This window comes from Panthera onca, chromosome C1, assembly GCF_046562875.1.
Source record: "Panthera onca isolate mPanOnc1 chromosome C1, mPanOnc1 haplotype 2, whole genome shotgun sequence".
Classification (NCBI taxonomy): Eukaryota; Metazoa; Chordata; class Mammalia; order Carnivora; family Felidae; genus Panthera; species Panthera onca.
Window position 1 is genome coordinate 57,648,342 of NC_138346.1, and position 20,854 is coordinate 57,669,195.

Consider the following 20,854-nt stretch of genomic DNA (forward strand, 5'->3'; position numbering starts at 1 on the left):
TCCTTATGATCCAGGATTTAATGTGCTAATTTGCTCAGCTTTTATTTTTCCCAGCCAATAGGGTTAGGCAACTGTATATTTTTTCCTAATAACAAAACTTCTTTTCTCCCCTGCTGCATAGAAACAAAGTTCTTTGTAAACAGGGCACTTCTAATTTTTTTTTTTTTTTTTAACATGTATTCATTTTTGAGAGACACAGTGTGAACAGTGGAGGGACAGAGAGAGAGGAAGACACAGAATCTGAAGCAGGCTGCAGGCTCTGAGCTGTCAGCACAGAGCCCAACACAGGGCTCGAACTGACAGACTGCGAGGTCATGACCTGAGCCAAAATCAAGAATCAGAGGCTTAACTGACTGCCTCTGTAAACAGGGCATTTCTGAATGATTTCTCTTTAAGCTCTCTGCCTTCTCTGTTTCTCTGCTGGAGCCAGATGGAGGAGTTTCTGCCTATGTAGCATGTGTTTCTTACTCCTTTCTTTCTTTCTTTTTTGGAGAGAGTGTGTAAGTGGGGAGGGGCAGAGCGAGAGGGGGAGAGAGAATCCCAACTGAGCCACCCAGGCGCTTCTATCTTATTCTTGTTATAAACATGGGGTTTAGGCTTTTCCACTTTGAGAAGTTTGTCTCGCTCCCTCTTTGTGAGATAAGCAGTTTTCCTTCTCAGCTTGCACTCTTAATCTTCATGATCTCCATGGCTTTTGGGAGTTGGATTTAGCTATATCTTAATTTTACCAGAACAAGAATTTGTGTGTTTTCTTTAAAATTTTTTAAATGTTTATTTATTTTTGAAGGAAAGAGAGACAGTGAACAGGGGAGAGGCAGAGAGAGAGGGAGACTCAGAATCCAAAATGGGTTCCAGGCTCTGAGCTGTCAGCACAGAGCCGGACATGGGGCTCGAACCCACAAACCGCGAGATCATGACCTGAGATAAAGTCGGACACTTAACCGACTGAGCCACCCAGGCGCCCCAAGAATTTGTGTTTTATTCTCCTTGTTGTTTGGAGTATTTCTAAGGAGAGAAGAGGGAAAGGGAAATTATGCCACTATTCTCTAAGTAGGAGTCAGTAGTAATCTTTAGTATCATCACAAAATATGTTGCTTTGTTTTCATAAGCTGTATCTAATTATTAGGAGAGCAAAAACCTTTATTTTATAGATTTTTGAAGTACCTTATTGTTTTTCCTAAATTTCATTTTAAAAATACAAAAGAATTTCATTTAATTTAGCCTTAAAGGTAAACTATGTGTTCTACCTTTTTAAGTCTTGAAGGAAATGTATTGTTTGATAGTTCATTTTCTCCAGCAATAGTTCTGATAAAAACCAAAAGGAGAATCTATTGTCCACAAAGGGGGATTACTGAGTTTTATTTTGAGGTAAAGAAATACATTTCAATTCTTACAGTTTTTACACTTTGAAAATTATGTACGCTTTTTCAAAATACCCATTTAAGAAAATTTACTGATTTCTTACAGAATTCTATCACTATCTCTGCAATTCCTTGTCCTGTGTTCTGTTTTCCTATCCTTTTTTTTTTTCCTATATCATCTCTTTGCTGGCACTGTTTCAGTGGGTTTGTAATGGAGAAATAGTATGAGAGTTTTCTGTTGTAGGATCCTTGAAGATTGTGAAAAGTACGTTTAACTTCTCCTCTTCCTTCCCTTCCCTTCCCTTCCCTTCCCTTCCCTTCCCTTCCCTTCCCTTCCCTTCCCTTCCCTTCTCCTTTCCCTTCTCCTCTCCCTTCATTTTTATGATATAGACAACTACCCAAGTACGAAAAAGAAAGACACCGAGCATTGTCAATAATGTCTTTTTTCGTATTTACGTAGTTGTCTGTATCATAAAAATGAACCAGCACAATATAAAAAGCATGTATTGGTTATCTATTGTAGTGATAAATTTTCTTAGAACTTAGTAGCCTAAAACTACAAATGTTTATTATCTCTCACAGTTCCTGAGGGGTAGGGATGTGGGAGCAGATTACTTGGGTGGTTCTAGCTCGGGGTCTTTATTCATGTATAAATTGCAGTTAAGCTGTTGGCTGGAGCTGCAGTTACCTCAAGGCTTAACTAAGGCTGGAAAATTTACTTCTGAGCTCAACGCACGTAGCTGTTGGCAGGCCTCCTCTCTTTGCTGGCTATTTGCCACAGACCTCTATTTTTTGCCACATGGGCCTTTCCGTAGAGTTCCCTGAATTTCCTCATATCATACCAGCTGGCTTCTCTTAGAGCAAGTAATCCAAGAGAGAGAAAGATGGGGAGTGGAAGAGGAGGCCTAACGTGGAAGCTGCAGTCCTTTATAACGTAATCTTGAAGTGACATACTGTCACTTCCACCATATTCTATTAGTTACACAGAACAACACCGGTAAGAAAGGACTACATAAAGGTGTGGCTACGAGGAGACAGGGTTCACTGGTGACTTACCTTGCAGGCGAACTCCCAGGAATAGCAATGATCTATTTCAGAGTGAAGAGGTCACGTAAATCCAGATACAATGTATTTTTTTTTTTTTATGAAATTGTGAATGTTTATATGCTTATTCTGCCATGTTCTATGGAGAAAGAGGTATTTTGCTATATTTACATTGAATTTAAGAGATGATCTTAGCAAGTTTGTGATTAGTATCATTCTTTGATTCCCTTTTAATATCATCTGAGGTCTTATTCTAATGTAAGTCCTAAAGAATTCTCCTCATAAAATCTTTGAAAGGAGGTGTCTAGCCAGGTTTACTTATCAAATATTTATTTGAAGGTAAGTTTTCTTTTTCTTTCAGATAGCTAATTTTGTTTAGTAGAGAAGATCCTTCCAATGTGAAATAATAGAGGAGGAGTAACAACTTACATTTGTACAGTGTGCTGGAGTTGTAAAACGTGCTTTTCCCTCAGTACCTGGGAGTGGACAAATTTTAGGGGTTGATGCTTACTTAAGAAGAAGAAATCTATAATTTGTTTTCTTTTGGGGACTTCATAAACCTCTTTGAGAATGATGAACACAATGGTCTCTCCAGAGGGATGCACTTATGCACACAAAGGTAATTTCACAATTTTGGGGCATCCTCAGAAGGTGCATGGATTTTAGATTGAGAACTCCTTCTTTGAAAGCAGAGGTAGACCTTTGATGGTCTCTGAAAGAAAGGAGTACTTTCTGGTTTTCAAAATAGAAAGGGAAGCAATATACTGAACTCTAATTGGAAATGTGTATTTCTTTTCATTTTATAAGGCTTTTAATTTACTTATCCTAATGATGGTTTTTCTTTCTGAATTTTGCTTCCTCCGTAGCATCTGGAGCATAAGAACAGTGCTTATTTTCTTCTTTTCCAAGAGAACAGAAAGAAATAGTAAGTTTAATTTCTATATTTTTATAAATACATTACAAAAAAACTCTATCTTCTAGTGCATTGGTTTCTAATTGAATGGCAGGTTGTGAAATGTATATTGAAATGACAATGTGGTAAATATTGAAGAGTTGTTTACTATCAAGCATTTTGTATGATCAACGTTGTTCTGTTTTTTTCATTTGTGTTATTTTTGTCTTCTTCATTTAGAATATTTTTTACGCAAATAATTTCTTTCTTTAAATAAAGAGAAATTATTACTTGTTAATTTTTATACAAAACTTTTGTTGCATCATTCTCTTTAAAAATTTTTTATTATTATTATTATGTTTACGTATTTTGGGAGAGAGAGAGGGACAGAGTGTGAGTGGGGGAGGGACAGAGAGAGAGGGAGACACAGAATCCAAAGCAAGGCTCCAGGCTCTGAGCTGTCAGCACAGAGCCCGACGCAGGGCTCCAACCTATGAGTGTGAGATCATGACCAGATTCGAAGTTGGACACTCAACCGACTGAGCCACCCAGGCGCCCCTGCACCATTCTCTTTAACCTCACAGCTCCTAGGCTTTTGTTTTTATGGAAACATGGAGCTTATGGTAATATCTCCTTCTGTAATCTGTCTGTGTACAGATTTTAAAGATTTTCTGGTCTTAAAAATATGAGTTATAAACAAAGATAGGCAAATTTTGTTATAAATGAACTTTATATGTGACTTCTTTTTTCTTGTTTTAACTTTTAATTTTGGGAAATTTCATATGCATAATTACCTATACAAAAGTAAGGTGAATAATAAGTTCTCATATACCTGTCACACAACGTTAACAATCACCAATTGATGGTCAGTCTTGTGTCATTTTTACCTCCACCCACTTTTCTACCTACTGTATTATTTTGAAGTAGATCCCAGTTATATCTATCCATAATAGGCTTTAAAAATACATTATGTAATATATTATCATTCAGGAACATAATATTATATCTAAAAAATTTTTAATATCATAAAATATTAAATATGTTTTGTTTGACTCAAGATCCAAAGAAGATTCATACAGATATATGGCCCTCCTCACTTATGACTTCTCTTCAGCCCAGTTTAGGTTCTCTAGTCTAGTCTAGTGACCCTTCCTTTCAGATACCCTTGACTCCTTTGTCCCTCTTTCCCATCCTACTTGTCTGGCAAAAACTGCACCTTGTTTAAATACAATAATATGCTTAATCTATGACTGGCAAAAACTTCTATATGCTTAATCTATCCCTGCATCAGAAAAGCTAAATTTATTTAAATATGTATTCAGTACTGCTACACAGTCCTATTTTATAGTTCCCTAGAAAATTCACTTTTTTCTCTTTGAGAGCATTTTTTGAGATTGTATTTCTCTTCAAATCACTAATACCTGCCTCTCTGCAAAAAAACAAAAATCAAATCAAAATAAAGCCAACCAATAACCAACCACATAAAAATTCAAAATCTACAAACAAACAAAATCCCACAAAATCCACCTGGTCACTCTCAGGTGATAGTCTCACTTTATGGAGAAAATAGATGTAAACAGAGGAGAGCTGCCTCTACTACCAAATGTATCAAGTTGGCTTCATCTGTTTCTCCTTCAGTTATGTTGTCATCCTTCAGTGGTAGTCTGGAAGACTGAGTGTGATCCCATTTATGGTTAAGCCCTCGTTTATGTTTTAGGTTCTAGATACTCTGGCCATCTCGAGAACTTTGCGCTTGCCGTTGTCTCTTCTTGCAGTTATCCTCATCTGCATTGTCTGTTGCTGTTGGATTGTCTCTATTGGTGTATCATCCTGCCTCCATACGGTCAGCTGGAGGGGAAAACCCTATCCTGACCCCATACTCCCTTTAATCTACTATGCATTGCTCTCTCTCCTTCAAAGTCTTAATCATCTCTACCTCCACAATTATCTTGAATCTGACCACTTCTAACCTGCTTTACCACTACTACTGTCCTAATTCACGTCATTATTATCTCCTACTTGTACTGTTGCAATGCCTTCCTCACTAGTCTACTTTTGAGGTATAGATCAGTTCTCTTGTCTTAAAATTCTCTGATGGCTGCCAGAGTAAATCTGAATTCTTTACCCCTACTTTCTGGCTTATGCCCATTTCTCTAACTTCATCTCTCTCCACTCGTTTTTTTTTTTTTCACTTTTGCTCCAGCCATCTTTTTGTCTTACAGACAAGTTTTAGTTCTCTGAACATCAGTTTCCTAATTTGTAAAATGGAAGCATGTATTAACATCATCATTAACATGAAATATTTGTTTTGGCAAGCTATTGTGAGTATTAAGAGAAACTATATGCCAAAACATATGAAAATTGCAAAGTGTTATATACATGTGGACTGATGACACTGGTTATTCTTTTCCATTCCTTATTCTTTTTTATTTTTCTTGCCTTTTGAATTATTTTTGTCTGATTTAAGTGGGAACAGCAGATATCTTTGTCTAATTTCTGATTTTCAGTGGAAGAGCTTTTAATTTTTACCGTTATAGATGATATTTGCTGTGGTTTTAAAAAATATTGATACTTTTTATCATAGTAAGGAAATTAAGGTTATGGTGTTGTTTCCAGTGATATTTAGTAATGTAGTAGATGCCAGGAGGACAAGAAAAAGTCTAAAACAAATATGTTCTCTGACTTCATGGAACTAACAAACTAGTGAAAAATATAAGAAAATTTATTTTAAAAGAGTGGTTGGAAACTCTTCTCTAAGGAAATTAAATATATGAATATTTTATCTTACAAATAGGCACACCAGGACATGGTTATTATATAAAGGGGTTGGTTTAAAAATTTATTTCATGGATCCTTTTATTTAAAAAGAGTTACTGTGGGCACCTGGATGGCTCAGTCAGTTGAGCAGCCAACTTTGGCTCAGGTCATGATCTCACAGTTCGTGAGTTTGAGCCCCACGTTGGGCTCTGTGCTGACAGCTCAGAGCCTGGAGCCTGCTTTGGATTCTGTGTCTCCCTCTCTCTGCCCCTCCCCCACTCATGCTCTGTCTCTCAAAAATAAATAAAGATTAAAAAAATAAATAAAAAGAATTACTGTACATTTGAATAGGTATTACATGTACATTTAAAATAGACTTCATAAAAGATTGTCTTGCAATCCTGCACATATTTTTTTTTAGCATAAAGTCAGTTATAATATTTATTTTTTTAAGCCTGAAGCTATTGATTGTGTCTTTGCCTTTTACTCTCTTTAGTTTTATTTCCTTTGTTATATACCTACTATAGAATAAGTGTTGGCAAACCATAGCCTGTGGGTCAAGTCCTGCTTACCACCTGTACAGGTCATGATCTAAGAATGATTTTAGCAGTTTTAAATCATTGAAAAATTCAAAAGAATAATATGTACTGATATTACATTTATATGAAATCCAAATTTGTTTTTATTAAAACAAAACGCTGTCCATTCATTTCCATGTTGTCTGTAGCTGCTTTAATTCAGAGTTAAGTAGTTGTGACAGAGTGTATGTGGTACTCAGTACTTCAGACTGTTACAGGATGTACAACAAATCACACTGACACAGTTATAGCTCGACACTTCAAGTGCCATATGTATTGTGACAGTTTTCTTTTTATTAAATTATCAATGCATACTCATCATATAAAAACAGTAAGAGAAGATTGGACTTTGAATGTTGCATTTTTAGGGCATAGTGGACTGTGGATTATTTTGTTATCAAACTGCAAAGCATTGTGTTTGCTACTCAATGACATTATAACTGTGCTAAAAGAATACAAATATACATTGACATTACCATACTGATTACTCATTATGATATTCCCAATTCAGAGAAAAGCAATGGTCAGAAAAATTGGAACATTTAAAATGGAATATATCATCAGAGCTGAATTTCTTCATAAAAATAAAAAGTGAAAATGAAGCTTCAACCAAATAAGTTTCTGAGTGGCTTATTAGTGAAGCAGAGAAAGCCATTTACCAATGGTGAATTAATGAAATTGTGTTTGATTGCAGCAGCTGAAGACATGTGTTCAGAGAAAGTATTCTTTTTTTAATTAGTAAGTAGCCTTTTGACAAGAACAATCGCTTGAAGAATTGAGAATATCGGAAGCAAGATAGTTAATTTAAAAACATGGCAAATGATTTCAAGTGATCTTCCAGTTGGCTCTGATACTTCTCAGTTGTAGTTTATTTGAGGAGTCAGTACTGAGGTTGAAGTAACTGAATTAACTTCTGTGACAAGTCTGTGTGAAACAACTTCAGGACAGAATATTTTTAAAGTTAAAAAACTACCAATTCAGTAGGACCTGAAGTGGAATCTGCCAAGATGTATTATAATATTGGTGGTAAAATATTTCCAAAGACGACATACAGATGGCCTGCAGACAAATGAAAAGGTGCTCAACATCAGGGAAACACAAATCAAAACCACAATGAGATATCACTTCACACCAGTCAGAACGACTAGTATCAAAAGGATAAGAAACAAGTTTTGGCAAGGACGTGGAGAAACAGGAACCCTTGTGCACTGTTGGTGGGAATGAAAATTGGTACAACTACTGTGGAGAATAGTATGGAGGTTCTTCACAAAATTAAAAACAGAAATACCATATGATCTAATAATTTCATTATTATTTATTCTTTCTTTATTTCTTTCTTTTCCTTCCTTCCTTCCTTCCTTCCTTCCTTTATTTCATTATTATTTATTATTATTTCAATAATTTCATTATTTACCCAGAGAAAATGAAGACCCTAACTTAAAAAAGTATACGTACTCCTATGTTTATCTGTTTATTGCAAGATTGTTTACAATAGCTACAGAAGCAACCTAAGTGTTCATCAATAGACAAATGGATAAGGAAAATGTGGTGTGTGTGTGTGTGTTTGTGTGTGTGTGTAGATATACAATGGAATATTACATAGCCATAAAGAGGCCATTTGAGACAACATGGATGGACTTAGAGGGTATTATGCTAAGTGCTAAGTGAAACAAGTCAGACTGAGAGGACAAAAAACATGATTCCACTCATAAATGGAATCTAAAAAATATGAATAAACAAAAAGCAGAATCAGACCTATAAATATAGAGAACAAATTGATGGTTGCCAGAGGAGAGGGGGGTGGGGGATTGAGAAAAAATGGGTGAAGAGGGGAGGGAAATATAGGCCTCTAGTTATGGAATGAGTAGGTCATGGTATTAAAAGGCACAGCATACAATCAATGATACTGTAATAGCGATATAATGGGACAGATGATAGCTATACTTGTGGTGAATAGCCTAACATATAAACTTGTCAAATCACTAAGTTGTACACCTGAAACTAATGTAACATTGTGTGTCAACTATACTAAAAAATATGTGTGAAGCAGAAAAAAGGGTTATTTGGATTAATTTACAAAACTTGTGAAACTGTAAGGTGTTTAAATTCAATGGTTATTCCTCATGTTAGGCAATAGCAGATACTTTGCAGAGCATAGTTGAACCTATCATGTGTTATTAAATTAGTAGTGTCAATGGGGAACTTTATTCTCATGAACTTAAATATTGTCAGTTATGTGAACTTTAATCAGAAATAGAAGCTGAATATCTTAACCTGCCCAGCCCCACAGCACTTTGATGCCTCAGCAATGGTAAAGTTTTATGGTGGTATTTTGAGCTTAGGGCCTACACTGAAATATTTCTGCATGAGAAGAACCATTTTCAACCACCGTGATGGAATGCTGACTAATTTGGAAAGTTAGCTTTTGCTGCAGAGTTGATAATGGTTCTTAATGAATCTAAGATTGCAAGACAAAACAGTCCTTATATGCAAAACCTATACTGATGTAAAACAGGTATCATTGTAATGACAAAAAGTAATTAAAAAAAAAAAAAAGGCTATGACAAGTTAAAACAAGAAGCAAGATCTCCATTCCCACAGAAATTTGCAGCAGATATGTTACCTGATCTCGAACTATAGTTCCAGCAGTGTTTTCCATACCCCACTCAAGCAGAAAGGAAATTTCCGTATTTCCTTTCCATTTAACTGTGCAGTTGAGGGGCTTCCACTTATCTTCAATTGGAAGTGATTCATTTCCAATGTTATGACAAGATAAGGTAAATATCAATAGAAGAATTAAAGAATTCTACAAATCCCTTCCAAACAGTGAATATGCTCAATTAAATCATGAGCTTGTGGTTTGATTTCAATATTTAGCAGTACCTATCTGTTTGAAAAAACATTTTGAAAAATCAAGTATGTAAAATTTCATCACAAATCAACTTTAACATATTAACATTTGCAGTCAGTTTTGATAGGGAACACTGACTTCTTTTTTTCTTTTCAATTTTTGTTTAAATTCTAGTTACTGAACACACAGTGCAATATTGGTTTCTGGAATAGAATTCAGTGATTCATTAGTCACATATAACACCCAGTACTCATCACAAGTACCCTCCTTTTTTTTTTCCCCCAATAGAATTTATTGTCAAGTTGGCTAATATACAGTGTATACAGTGTGCTCTTGGTTTTGGGGTTAGATTCCCGTGATTCACCGCTTACATACAACACCCAGTGCTCATCCCAACAAGTGCCCTCCTCAATGCCCATCACCCATTTTCCCCTCTCCCTTCTTCCCCAGCCCCCATCATCCCTCCGTTTGTTCTCTGTATTTAAGAGTCTCTTATGGTTTGCCTGTTTGTAACTATCTTTTTCTCCCTTCCTTTCCCCCATGGTCTTCTGTTAAGTTTCTCAAGGTTCACATATGAGTGAAAACATGATATCTGTCTTTCTCTGACTGACTTACTTCACTTAACATAATACCTTCCAGTTCCATCCATGTTGCTGCAAATGGCAGGGTTTCATTCTTTCTCATTGCCAAGTAGTATTCCATTGTACGTATAAATCACATCTTTATTCATTTATCAGTTGATGGACATTTAGGCTATTTTCATAATTTGGCTATTACAACAAGTGCCCTCATGATACCCATCACCCATCTAGCTCATCCCCCACTCTCCTCTTTCCATCAACCGTCAGTTTGTTCTCTTTGAGTTTCTTATGGTTTGTTTCCCTCTCTACCTTTTCTCCCCCACTCATATGTTCATCTGTTTTGTTTAGGGAACACTAATTTTGAACCTCAAGTGAAACGTTATCTCCCCACCCAAAAGAAAATAATTCAGTTTTTTTCATTGATAGACCTATGTTACCAAAAAATTAAACTCAATTATTATTGTATTAGAATTTTATCAATAAGGATTTGTGGATGTTTGTTTTTTCTTATGCCTTAAACGTGCTGACTCAATTTTGCCTTTTGGCCCGTAATACCTAAAATATTTACTGTCTAGTCCTTTGTAGAAAAGGTTTGCTGACTTCTGGATTAAGGGATAAATATTTGGCTTGGTCTTAACTAACTGTAGATGACTATTCTCTTTAAAGATATTAACAGACTTCTTTTTCCCCTTTAGTAATAATAAGTCTGCTAGCATATTAAAAACTAAAATATTTTGGAGAAATTGTAGTAAAATCTTTTTATAAGTTTGTATTTGAATTTTTACATAAATAATATACTTTGATTTGGGTATTCAGATGCTTGCTACCCCAGAACTTCGATGAAGAAATAATAATTTTATTATAAATTTAATTAAAAATTAAGGATATTTATTTAAATTCTATTTGGTAAAATGTTTAAATCTTTTTAAGTTTTGAAAGGTGTTTTACTCTATGTGAAGTTGATTTTTCTCTGATTGTAAATATATAGGCAAAAATATGAAATACGTATGTGTAAAAGTTGAGATAATCTTTATCTGTACGCATCAGTGAGAAATCCTAAAATGAGAAAGTATTCTTGTGGTTGCTTAATATATATCATTTGGCATGCTATTTTAAGATATCTAAGTATCTTAATATCTGACTTAGCTTTGATTTAAATCTTGTTTTCTAGATGAAGCATTGGATGATTTAAAATCCCAGAAGAAAAAAATAGTAAGTTATTTAAAATTAATTTATATAAAACAAATACATTAAGAATTGAATAAGTAATGTTTATCGGTTATAAGTAATGACTCTCCACGTAACAAGTATGCTTTTAGATAGCATTTTAATGCTGAAGCTAAATTATGTATAATTTTACTAGTTAATAATGATTGACAGGAAAAAGTAGTTACATGGACCTTTTTGGTTCTGAGAATCTATGTCAGTTGGAAGCTGAAAAGCAAGTAAATGAATCATATTGGAGGATTAAATGAGGCAGAAGGGTAAAAAGGTAGGTGTCCAGTTTGATTATTAGAGCCAAAAAAGGTCAGTTCTAGGTTTTTTGGACAGTTCTCAGGTATTCTGGCTGAAGAAAGGGGGAAGGAAAGAATTGTTTTTTCATTTTCTATCAGCAGCTCTGATCACATGGGTATCTCTTGTGGGGCCAGTTAGATGTGTCCTTCAGACATTTGGAAAGGGGGCTAAGCATAAGAGATGAAGGACCCTAGATATTTAGACGCTGATATATCTTAGTCTCTAATAAGTGAATTGAACTTGGTGTTTGACTTGAATTTATGTATACTTTTTTGTATAATTATTTTTGAAGTATGAAAATGATAATTGATAGCAATAGCATGTTATGTAGAAACTTATTTAATGAAATTTAATCAAATGCAAATGATCAATGTATTTTAGAGTAACATGTAATAAGTAACAATTATGTATGAAACTAATAAAAATTATGAAGGTTAAGATTAATGTCAAAAATTATTCTGTGAAGGTGCCTGGCTGACTTGGTTGGTAGAGCATGTGACTTTTGATTTTGGGGTCGTGAGTTCAAACCCCATGTTGGGCTTAGAGCTTACCTAAAAATTTTTTTTTCTGTGAATTGGTAATAAAAGACACTGGTCTTGAGGGTTTTAAGTACTTGAAAAATAAAGGACCTTTAATTCTGAAAGGATTTCTTGTTTGAGCTGCTTCAGTGTTCTTTGAGTTATTTGTCAACATTGCATTGGCATTTTTAATGGTCCTGAAACATAGAAATATTGCCATTATATCCTACTGTATTTCTTGCGTTTCACACATTATGGAACAGCCAGAAATTCAAAATGAGGAAATACTGATGTTTCTCAGTAATATACAAGTTGTGATATGATTGATTCGGTTTGCTGATGTGATAAAAAGAAGAGCTGATAGAGTTGACCAGAGCCAAACCCCACTTGTACCCAAATGGAGAAATTCTGATGAAAGTAGAAAGTACAAGGAAGAAGACAAAAGAAAAAAGAAAAAAATAGAAAATTAAAAAAAAATTTTAAGTGATGAAGAGCCGACCCAGTGTCATTGGTATCACATGACCAGAAAGCAGAAACTTGGGGTAATCTTGGAGTAACAGCAGACTTGGAAAACTCTGTGAAAAGGCAAGCCAAGCTATTTGTTTCTTCTTTAATAGCCCTTGAAGGAATCACAACACAAATATACTTTACCTAGGTCTGACAGTTGGGAAATTCAGTTCAGGGTTCAACCTATATATATCTCTATATATTTTTTTTTTTTTTTAATTTTTTTTTTCAACGTTTTTTATTTATTTTTGGGACAGAGAGAGACAGAGCATGAACGGGGGAGGGGCAGAGAGAGAGGGAGACACAGAATCGGAAACAGGCTCCAGGCTCCGAGCCATCAGCCCAGAGCCTGACGCGGGGCTCGAACTCACGGACCGCGAGATCGTGACCTGGCTGAAGTCGGACGCTTAACCGACTGCGCCACCCAGGCGCCCCTCTCTATATTTTTTTAATGTCTATATGGTTCAAGAGGCGTCAATATTGCAGAATAGTTCAGTATGTCTTGTTTCTTGCAGTATGATTAAAGAAAAATAAGTTGGCTGCTCCTACTCATTAATTAGGGAACACAATTTGTATTGGTTTGACTGTTGTTTGTTATAATACTGTTGTTACTGGGAACTAGTCCCTGGCCTTTATTACTCAAGCCCTTAACAGAGCTGCTTTGCTTGAGTTGCATTACATTTTGTTTAGAACAATAGGTGTTAAGGGTGAGTTGGTAAGGAGCACAGTGCTTGCTCATGATTGTGCTGGTAATGAGAGGAAAAAGAAGGATACTACTTTTTTTTCAACGTTTATTTATTTTGAGAGACAGATTGAGTGTGCGCAAGCCTGCGCATGCATGCACAGGGAGTGGGCAGAGAGAGAGGGAGAGAGAATCCCAAGCAGGCTCTGCACTATCAGTGTGGAGCCTGACATGGGGCTTGATTTCACAAACTGTGAGATCATGACCTAAATCGAAATCAAGAGGATGCTTAACCAACTGGGCTACCCAGGCGCCCCTGAAGGGATACTACTTTTGAACAAAAGCTAACTGTAATAAAAACTGATCTTCTTCATTGATGTTTAAGTTTAAACTATACATTTATAGCTTTAAAAATACTTTTATTATTGAAATGCCTGTAGAAAAATAACTTTTATCAGTGTACAATTATCCAACTCCTGTCTCTCCTCTTTTAATAACAAAATGAATATAAACTGTATTTACTACTTGACATTTTATTAAAGGTGGTTTCCTTAGGGATGCATCTCTTTATTCTGAATAGACTTGTAATATAATTTATAAATTTGTATAAGTGTAATTTGTAACAATGAACATGAATTATCAATTGATTAAAAAGTTAAATTATTTAGGAAAATTAGTATCTTGACAGTTTTAAATCTAAGAATTTAATGTAAGTATTTACTTATTAAAATAAAGCTAGGAATTAATCTTTAATTATCTAAAAAACTCCCAAGTCTAGATGCGTACATTTTGCTACTCAAAAAAAAAAATATATATATAGCTTTAAAAATAATTTATTGTTTAGTAGATAATCCCTCTGCATCCAAGAGCATCCCATCAAAACAGTTCAGAATCAAGATCCATCAAACACAAGTGTTGAAATTTAAGTGGCTTCATGAAAATGGTGTACTTTTTCAAGAACAGTATTTCTATGTGGTAATTCCTTTCTGGAATTCTCAGGAAATTTATGTTTTTCTACATCCTGAGAAAAATCAGTTGAGAAATTAGGGACATGGGAGGGAGTGTTATAATTCCCCAAGTATTAAAACTTAACAATTAACTACAAATGTTACTGGTTCAAAGGAATCCACTAACGCCAGTTGAAAGAAAGAGTAAGAAATGCTGACATGCTGAGCTATAGGTTAATGTGGACATTTCTGGAAACAGGACAGGAGCATGTAGTAGAGAAGTACTATAACCTAATTAATCAGTCTTGCTTTTGTGGCCATATTATGTTTTATGGGTCCTGTCTCTTGTTAATGTTGAGTTATTCTTGCAAATAGGTAATAATAAGCTTATACATGTAATATATTGTATATATAATCCTGTGAATGACATTCCATGAAATAAATTTTAGAAGCAAGATAAGTCCTTAAATTGGCACGTTTGGCATGTGATTCCGTGTAGGGCTGTTGACCTCACTAGAAGTTTCAAATGTTACATTTTTATATTACCAGATAATGTTTGCTGCCATTTTTCAGTGTTTGAATATTCACTATATATTATATAAATTGATCTGTAGATCTTTGTAAATACTAAGAAATGCAGAGAGAAAAGATGTGACTGTTGTTGTGGAATACTCCTATATGAAATCAGAATATGATTTAAAATCTGAACTAGTAAAAACAATATTGATTTCAGCAGAATAACCAAAATCAGGGTAAGCAGACAGTATTTTCATCATTGTAAAAAGATGAATTTAAACAATGCAGCATGTACCCTAGTGCTCTGAATTGAAGATACTTTGGGGTGCACTCTTAATAATTTGACCAAAGTCAATGTAAAATGAAAGGAAATTTGCTGCATCTAGAATATTTGCCATGAAGCAAAGATAAAAAATATTAGATAGAGCTATTGATTTTTTGTGTGTTTTAAAATTTTATTTCATGAATGATATTTATTATTTTATTTTTTCACCTATTTATTTATTTATATGATTTATTGTCAAATTGGTTTCCATACAACACCCAGTGCTCATCCCAACAGGTGCCCTTCTCAATGCCCATCACCCACTTTCCTCTCTCCCCCACCCCCCATCCACCCTCAGTTTGTTCTCAGTATTTCAGAGTTTCTTATGGTTTGCCTCCTTCACTTTCTGTAACTCCCCCCCCCCCCCCCCCCCATGCCATGGTCTTCTGTTAAGTTTCTCAGGATCCACATATGAGTGAAAACATATGGTATCTGTCTGGCTCTGCCTGACTTATTTCACTTAGCGTAATACTCTTCAGTTCCATCCACGTTGCGACAAATGGCCAGATTTCATTCTTTCATGAAGGATATTTTAAAATTTAAGTATTTGTAGGATTACCTTTTAAAATTAAAAATTTTTCTGACATTTGTGGTAATGTTTTCTTTTTAGTGTTGTCTATGATGAAATGTGTATATCAAGTAGAAGTAATTTTTGCATGTTATTGAAATATATAATATCATTGATTCATAATAAATTATTTTTTTAAATAAAAGGTCTGAAACCTTTGGTATAATGTATCACAGAAAAGTAATTATATAATTTATTATTTAAAATATAAAAAAGTATTATGAAAAATATAGGGTAATTTATATTTTAGGGAATTCTGAGAATCTGATTTTTCATTCTTGCATCTTGGGATTAATATATGTTGGGTATTTGAAAACACTGTTTTCAGACCCATTCTGATTTATTGGGATATCACTAAAGATTATGTGTTACTGTAATTGAGTACTGTTGTAGACTTTCTCCTACATTATTGTAATTATCTTTAAAAATATTTTTGAGAGAGAGAGCTAGAGTGAGAGAATGGGGTAGGGGCAGAGAGAGAGAGAGAGAGAGAGAGAGAGAGAGAGAATCCCAAGCCCAACATAGGGCTTGACCCCATGAACCGTGAGATCATGACCTGAGCCAAAACCAAGAGTCAGATGCTTAACTGACTGGAATTCTGAGAATCTAATTTTTCATTCCTGCATTTTGGGATTAATATGTTGGGTATTTGAAAACACTGTTTTCAGACCCATTCTGATTAATTGGGATATCACTAAAGATTATGTATTATTGTAATTGAGTACTGTTGTAGACTTTCTCCTACATTATTATAATTACCTTCAAAAATATTTTTGAGAGAGAGAGCTAGAATGAGAGAATGGGGGAGGGGCAGAGAAAGAGAGAGAGAGAGAGAGAGAGAGAGAGAGAGAGAAAGAATCCCAAGCCCAACATAGGGCTTGACCCCATGAACCGTGAGATCATGACCTGAGCCAAAACCAAGAGTCACTGAGCCACCCAGGTGCCCCTAAAGTGCCTAATAGTAGTATGAAGAAAGTATTAATGTATCTGCTTTACAAAAAGAGAAACTGAGGCCAGAAGACTTGCTCAAAGTCTTTCTGGGTAATTAAGAATGGATATGTGCTTTAACCCTGTTTTTTTTCGGACTTCAGAGTTTCAAGCTTATGTTTTTTTCACTGATCAGAATGTCTGTGTTTAAAATAAGTTGAATTCACTTAAAATGTTGTATGGATACATGTGTTAATTAAGATATTATGTGAGGGGGGCGCCTGGGTGGCTTAGTCAGTTGAGCTTCCGACTTCGGCTCAGGTCCTGATCTTGCGGTTTGTGGGTTCAAGCCCCGCGTTGGGCTCTGTGCTGACAGCTCAGAGCCTGGAGCCTGCTTTAGATTCTGTGTCTCCCTCTCTCTCTGTCTGCCCCCCCCCCCCACTCTGACTGTCTCTCCTTCAAAAATAAATAAACATTAAAAAAAATATGTGAAAAATTTTTGTTATAAGTGCAAAAGAGAATGGATTTATGTCTTTTAGTGCTTTAAAAAATGATTTTATTGGAGATACTTTACATGAACATGGACATAAACATGAATACTGGCTGAATGATCAGCAGGAATTGTAATCATTTGATGAAGTGTCATTTTGGTTTTGAGTTTTGTGTGTTGTTTTAAAGATCATGGTTGTATTTAATCTTCTTTTTAAGCCTAGAAATCATCTTAGTCTAGAACTATGCTATCCAGATCAGTAGCCAGAGCTACATGTATCTTTTAAATGTACATTGTTTAAAATGTAATAAAACTACAATTCCATTCCTCAGTTGCACAAGCAACATTTTAAGTGCTCATTTGTCACATATGGCTTAGTGGTTACTGTATTGTGAAGATGTAAACCGTTTTCATCATCACGTAAAGTTCTATTGCCACAACATTATTAGTCTAAGACATCAAAAATTAATTTGTAGAGATCAGGGACTTAGTTCATTGATATTCCATGTGGATTTCATGTAGATTATGTTGATTTGGGGGCGTATAATATCTTTCTATCTCAATTCCTACTTTTTCCTCAACTCTCAGGTGATACTGCAAACCTTTCCTTTACATCAGAAAATTAAACTTGCTTGTTTTGAGAATTTATCATAATTTTGAAATAATTTGGAAAATTTTTAGTTTCACTGAACCAAGGTTGATAAATCATTCATGTAAGCATTTAGCTTCTTAAATGTTGAATTGAGTTTTTAATGAGGAATCCATTAACAACTGTTGGCAGCATTTTTTTTAACTTGGTAAATGTGCTCTTGTGTTGAATTCTAAAATAAATGACCTTTGAAATAAATATGACATTTACTGAAATCTAAGTGGCTATAGTGGTCACTGAAAAGGAAAAGAAAACGTCCTATTCCAGTTTTTGCAAAAGCATTTTCTACTACACATTAGCTATTTGTCATAATATGACTGTCTTGTACTAAAATTAAACTTTCTTGATATTGGGCCATAACTGCTAAAATGATACTTTACTACTTATTGCTTTTTAAATTAAACCCTGTATTAAGCCATAGAGTGACTTGAATGTATTGTAAATAAAATGCTATAATAATGAACTGTTTTAATTACAGTCCCTGGTGTGAGTATAGAACTCAGTAAAGTTTTTATTTAAATTCTTACTATGTTTTTTTCCCTCTCAAGTTGTTTGGATCTAAGTAAAAAAGGAGGAGCTTCAGCTTTTAAAGTCATTTGAGCAAATTCCATGGCTGTTCTCCCAGTTAGTGAGTTTTCACTGCATTTGCAGCAAGCTAATTGCTTCTGCTAATAAATAATCTAAAATCGATGCTGACAGCAGTTAATTGGCACAGAGATTTTATTTTGTAAAGCTCTTGGCTAACGACCTTCTTTAAATTAATAGCATTAAGTGCTATGAGGAAATAAATCTGAGGAATTGCCTGTCATTTGCTTGTCATGTCTAATAACTTCCAATAATGATGGCTGATAGATTTTTGCACATTCCATTATTGAAGTTGGTGCATGTAATTATTCTCCTCATTATATGTAAACAATTAGCAGTATTTGGTATTTCCTTCCAGTAAAGCTGTTAAATACAAGTAACATATTAGAGGTTAGAAGCCATTTTAAAATCTGGATTTTAATTATTTGAATGTAGGAAGTCTTTCATGCTATTTGGATATATTATGTGCTGTTTATTTTAAGCATTGTACTTGAACATTTTTAGAATAGGACATTTAAAAATAAGTAGTGTATATGTTTTGAAGTGTGACAATTCATGGAAATTTTTGTTTGTAGCTTGAAGAAGTCATGGAAAAAGAAACTTATAAAACGGCTAAATTAATTCTTGAAAGGTTTGACCCAGACTCAAAGAAAGCAAAGGTAAGGCTGTTATATCACTGCTATTTTATTATAAATAGTGCATTGTAATAGGTCACTGTAATAACATAATTGTAATTGACAGGAGTTTGAGCCGCCATCTGCTGGAGCAGCTGTAACTGCAAGACCTGGACAAGGTAAATAACTTTGTAGAAACTGCTGCTGCTGTTGGAAAGATCCATATTTATCCAAGTGAGTTCAAAAGTGTGATAGAGGTGTGTAAAAACTTGTGTAGAATGCTTTTATGTTGATTTATACTTGGTAGTGTGGGTTATGACTTGGAGTGGATGGCAATAAGTTTACTTCATTTTTATTTTACAGGAATATGTTGATAAATAAGTAAAGATGTTATCTTTTGAGATTAAATATATAATTGATTTTAAGCTTTTGAAATTTGAATAATTCCATCAATATTTTGTTAAGTTTTTTCCCCCTTTCTTATAAGAATCTCTTAGGGGCGCCTGGGTGGCTCAGTCAGTTAGACATTGGACTCTTGATTTCGGCTCTCGTCGTGATCTCAAGGTTTGTGAGATCGATCCCTATGTTGGGCTCTGTGCTGACAGTAGGGAGCTTGCTTGGGATTCTGTTTCTCTCTCCTTCTCTGCCTGTTCCCTGTGCGTGCACTCTCTCTCACTCTCTCTGTCTCAAATAAATATATATATATATATATATATATATATATAAAGAATCTCTTAGAATGCCTTATGAAAATTCTTACATTTTTATGATTTATTTTTGAGAAATTTAATGAACATTTTTGTCAAACTTGAAGTTTCTTCTAAAAAGTTTTATTTAGAAAGATAATAAAATAATTTAGAAATTTTGAATTTCTAATAATTAAGAAAAAATAGAATTACTGCTATGTAAAACAAACTCTTTCAAAAGTTGTGTTGTCAGATTATTAGTGAAACCATCACTACTATTGTATTAAATATTACATAAAATTTAAAAAGTTACTATTTTAAGTGGCTACATAAAGTAATTCTAAGATTGGCATGTGAAAAGATATTTTTGAGTTTGTATTGGCTTTCCTCTTTGTTCTTTTTTCTAGAATTTCATAGTTTGTAAGGCTTTTGTTACAATACAGAATATATCATTTTTAAAAATTTAACTTTTGGGGTGCCTGAGTGTTTCAGTTGATTAAGTGTCCGACTTCGGCTCAGGTCATGGTATCACGGTTCGTGGGTTTGAACCCCGCGTCGGGCTCTGTGCTAACAGCTCAGAGCCTGGAGTCTGGAACCTGCTTTGGATTCTGTGTCTCCTCTCTGCTCCTCCCCTGCTCGTGCTCTGTCTCTCTCTCTCTCAAAAATAAATAAACATTAAAAAAACCATTTTTTAAAATTTAACTTTTATTCTTATAAATCATCAGAATTGTAGCCTGGTTTATAAAGTTAAGGATGACATTTAGAACTTTCAGAAGTCAATTCTTTTATAAATGTCCACAGAGACCATTGGTACTAAATAAGCCATAATACTTTTAGGTTTTCTTTTTCTTTTCTTTCTTTTTTTTTTTTTTTAAATGTTTATTTTTGAGAGAGAGAGAATGAGCAGGGGAGGGCCAGAGAGAAGGAGACACAGAACTGGAAGTGGGCTCCAGGCTCCGCCTCCGCTGTCAACACAGAGTCTGCCATGGGGCTTGAGCTCATGAAATGTGAGATCATGACCTGAGCCAAAGTCAGAGGCTTAACTGACTGAGCCACCCAGGTGCCCCAGTTTTAGGTTTTCTGATTGGCAGGGCTATATGGGAAGAATCCCACCCTCTCCTGTTTTCTATAAGTAGGATTTTGGTTTATAGAAATAGAAGCCTGATATTTTGATGAATATAATAAGTTTACATATGATTAAAATAAATTAGTCATAGATACTTGCACTGAAACTCCTGCCTTCATAATACGTTTAAATTTT

General features: G+C 34.6%; 1 protein-coding gene across 4 annotated transcripts in view; it reads left to right on the top strand.

The window, feature by feature from the left end:
• Positions 1-20,854, top strand: part of LNPK (lunapark, ER junction formation factor) — a 75,391-nt gene that overhangs the window by 18,847 nt on the left and 35,690 nt on the right. For all 4 annotated transcript variants that reach the window (XM_060621808.3, XM_060621809.3, XM_060621806.3 and 1 more), the window contains 4 exons: positions 3,272-3,330; positions 11,236-11,276; positions 18,869-18,952; positions 19,035-19,086. In XM_060621808.3, the coding sequence (XP_060477791.1) occupies positions 3,272-3,330; positions 11,236-11,276; positions 18,869-18,952; positions 19,035-19,086 (236 nt within the window). The remainder of the gene's footprint in view (positions 1-3,271; positions 3,331-11,235; positions 11,277-18,868; positions 18,953-19,034; positions 19,087-20,854) is intronic.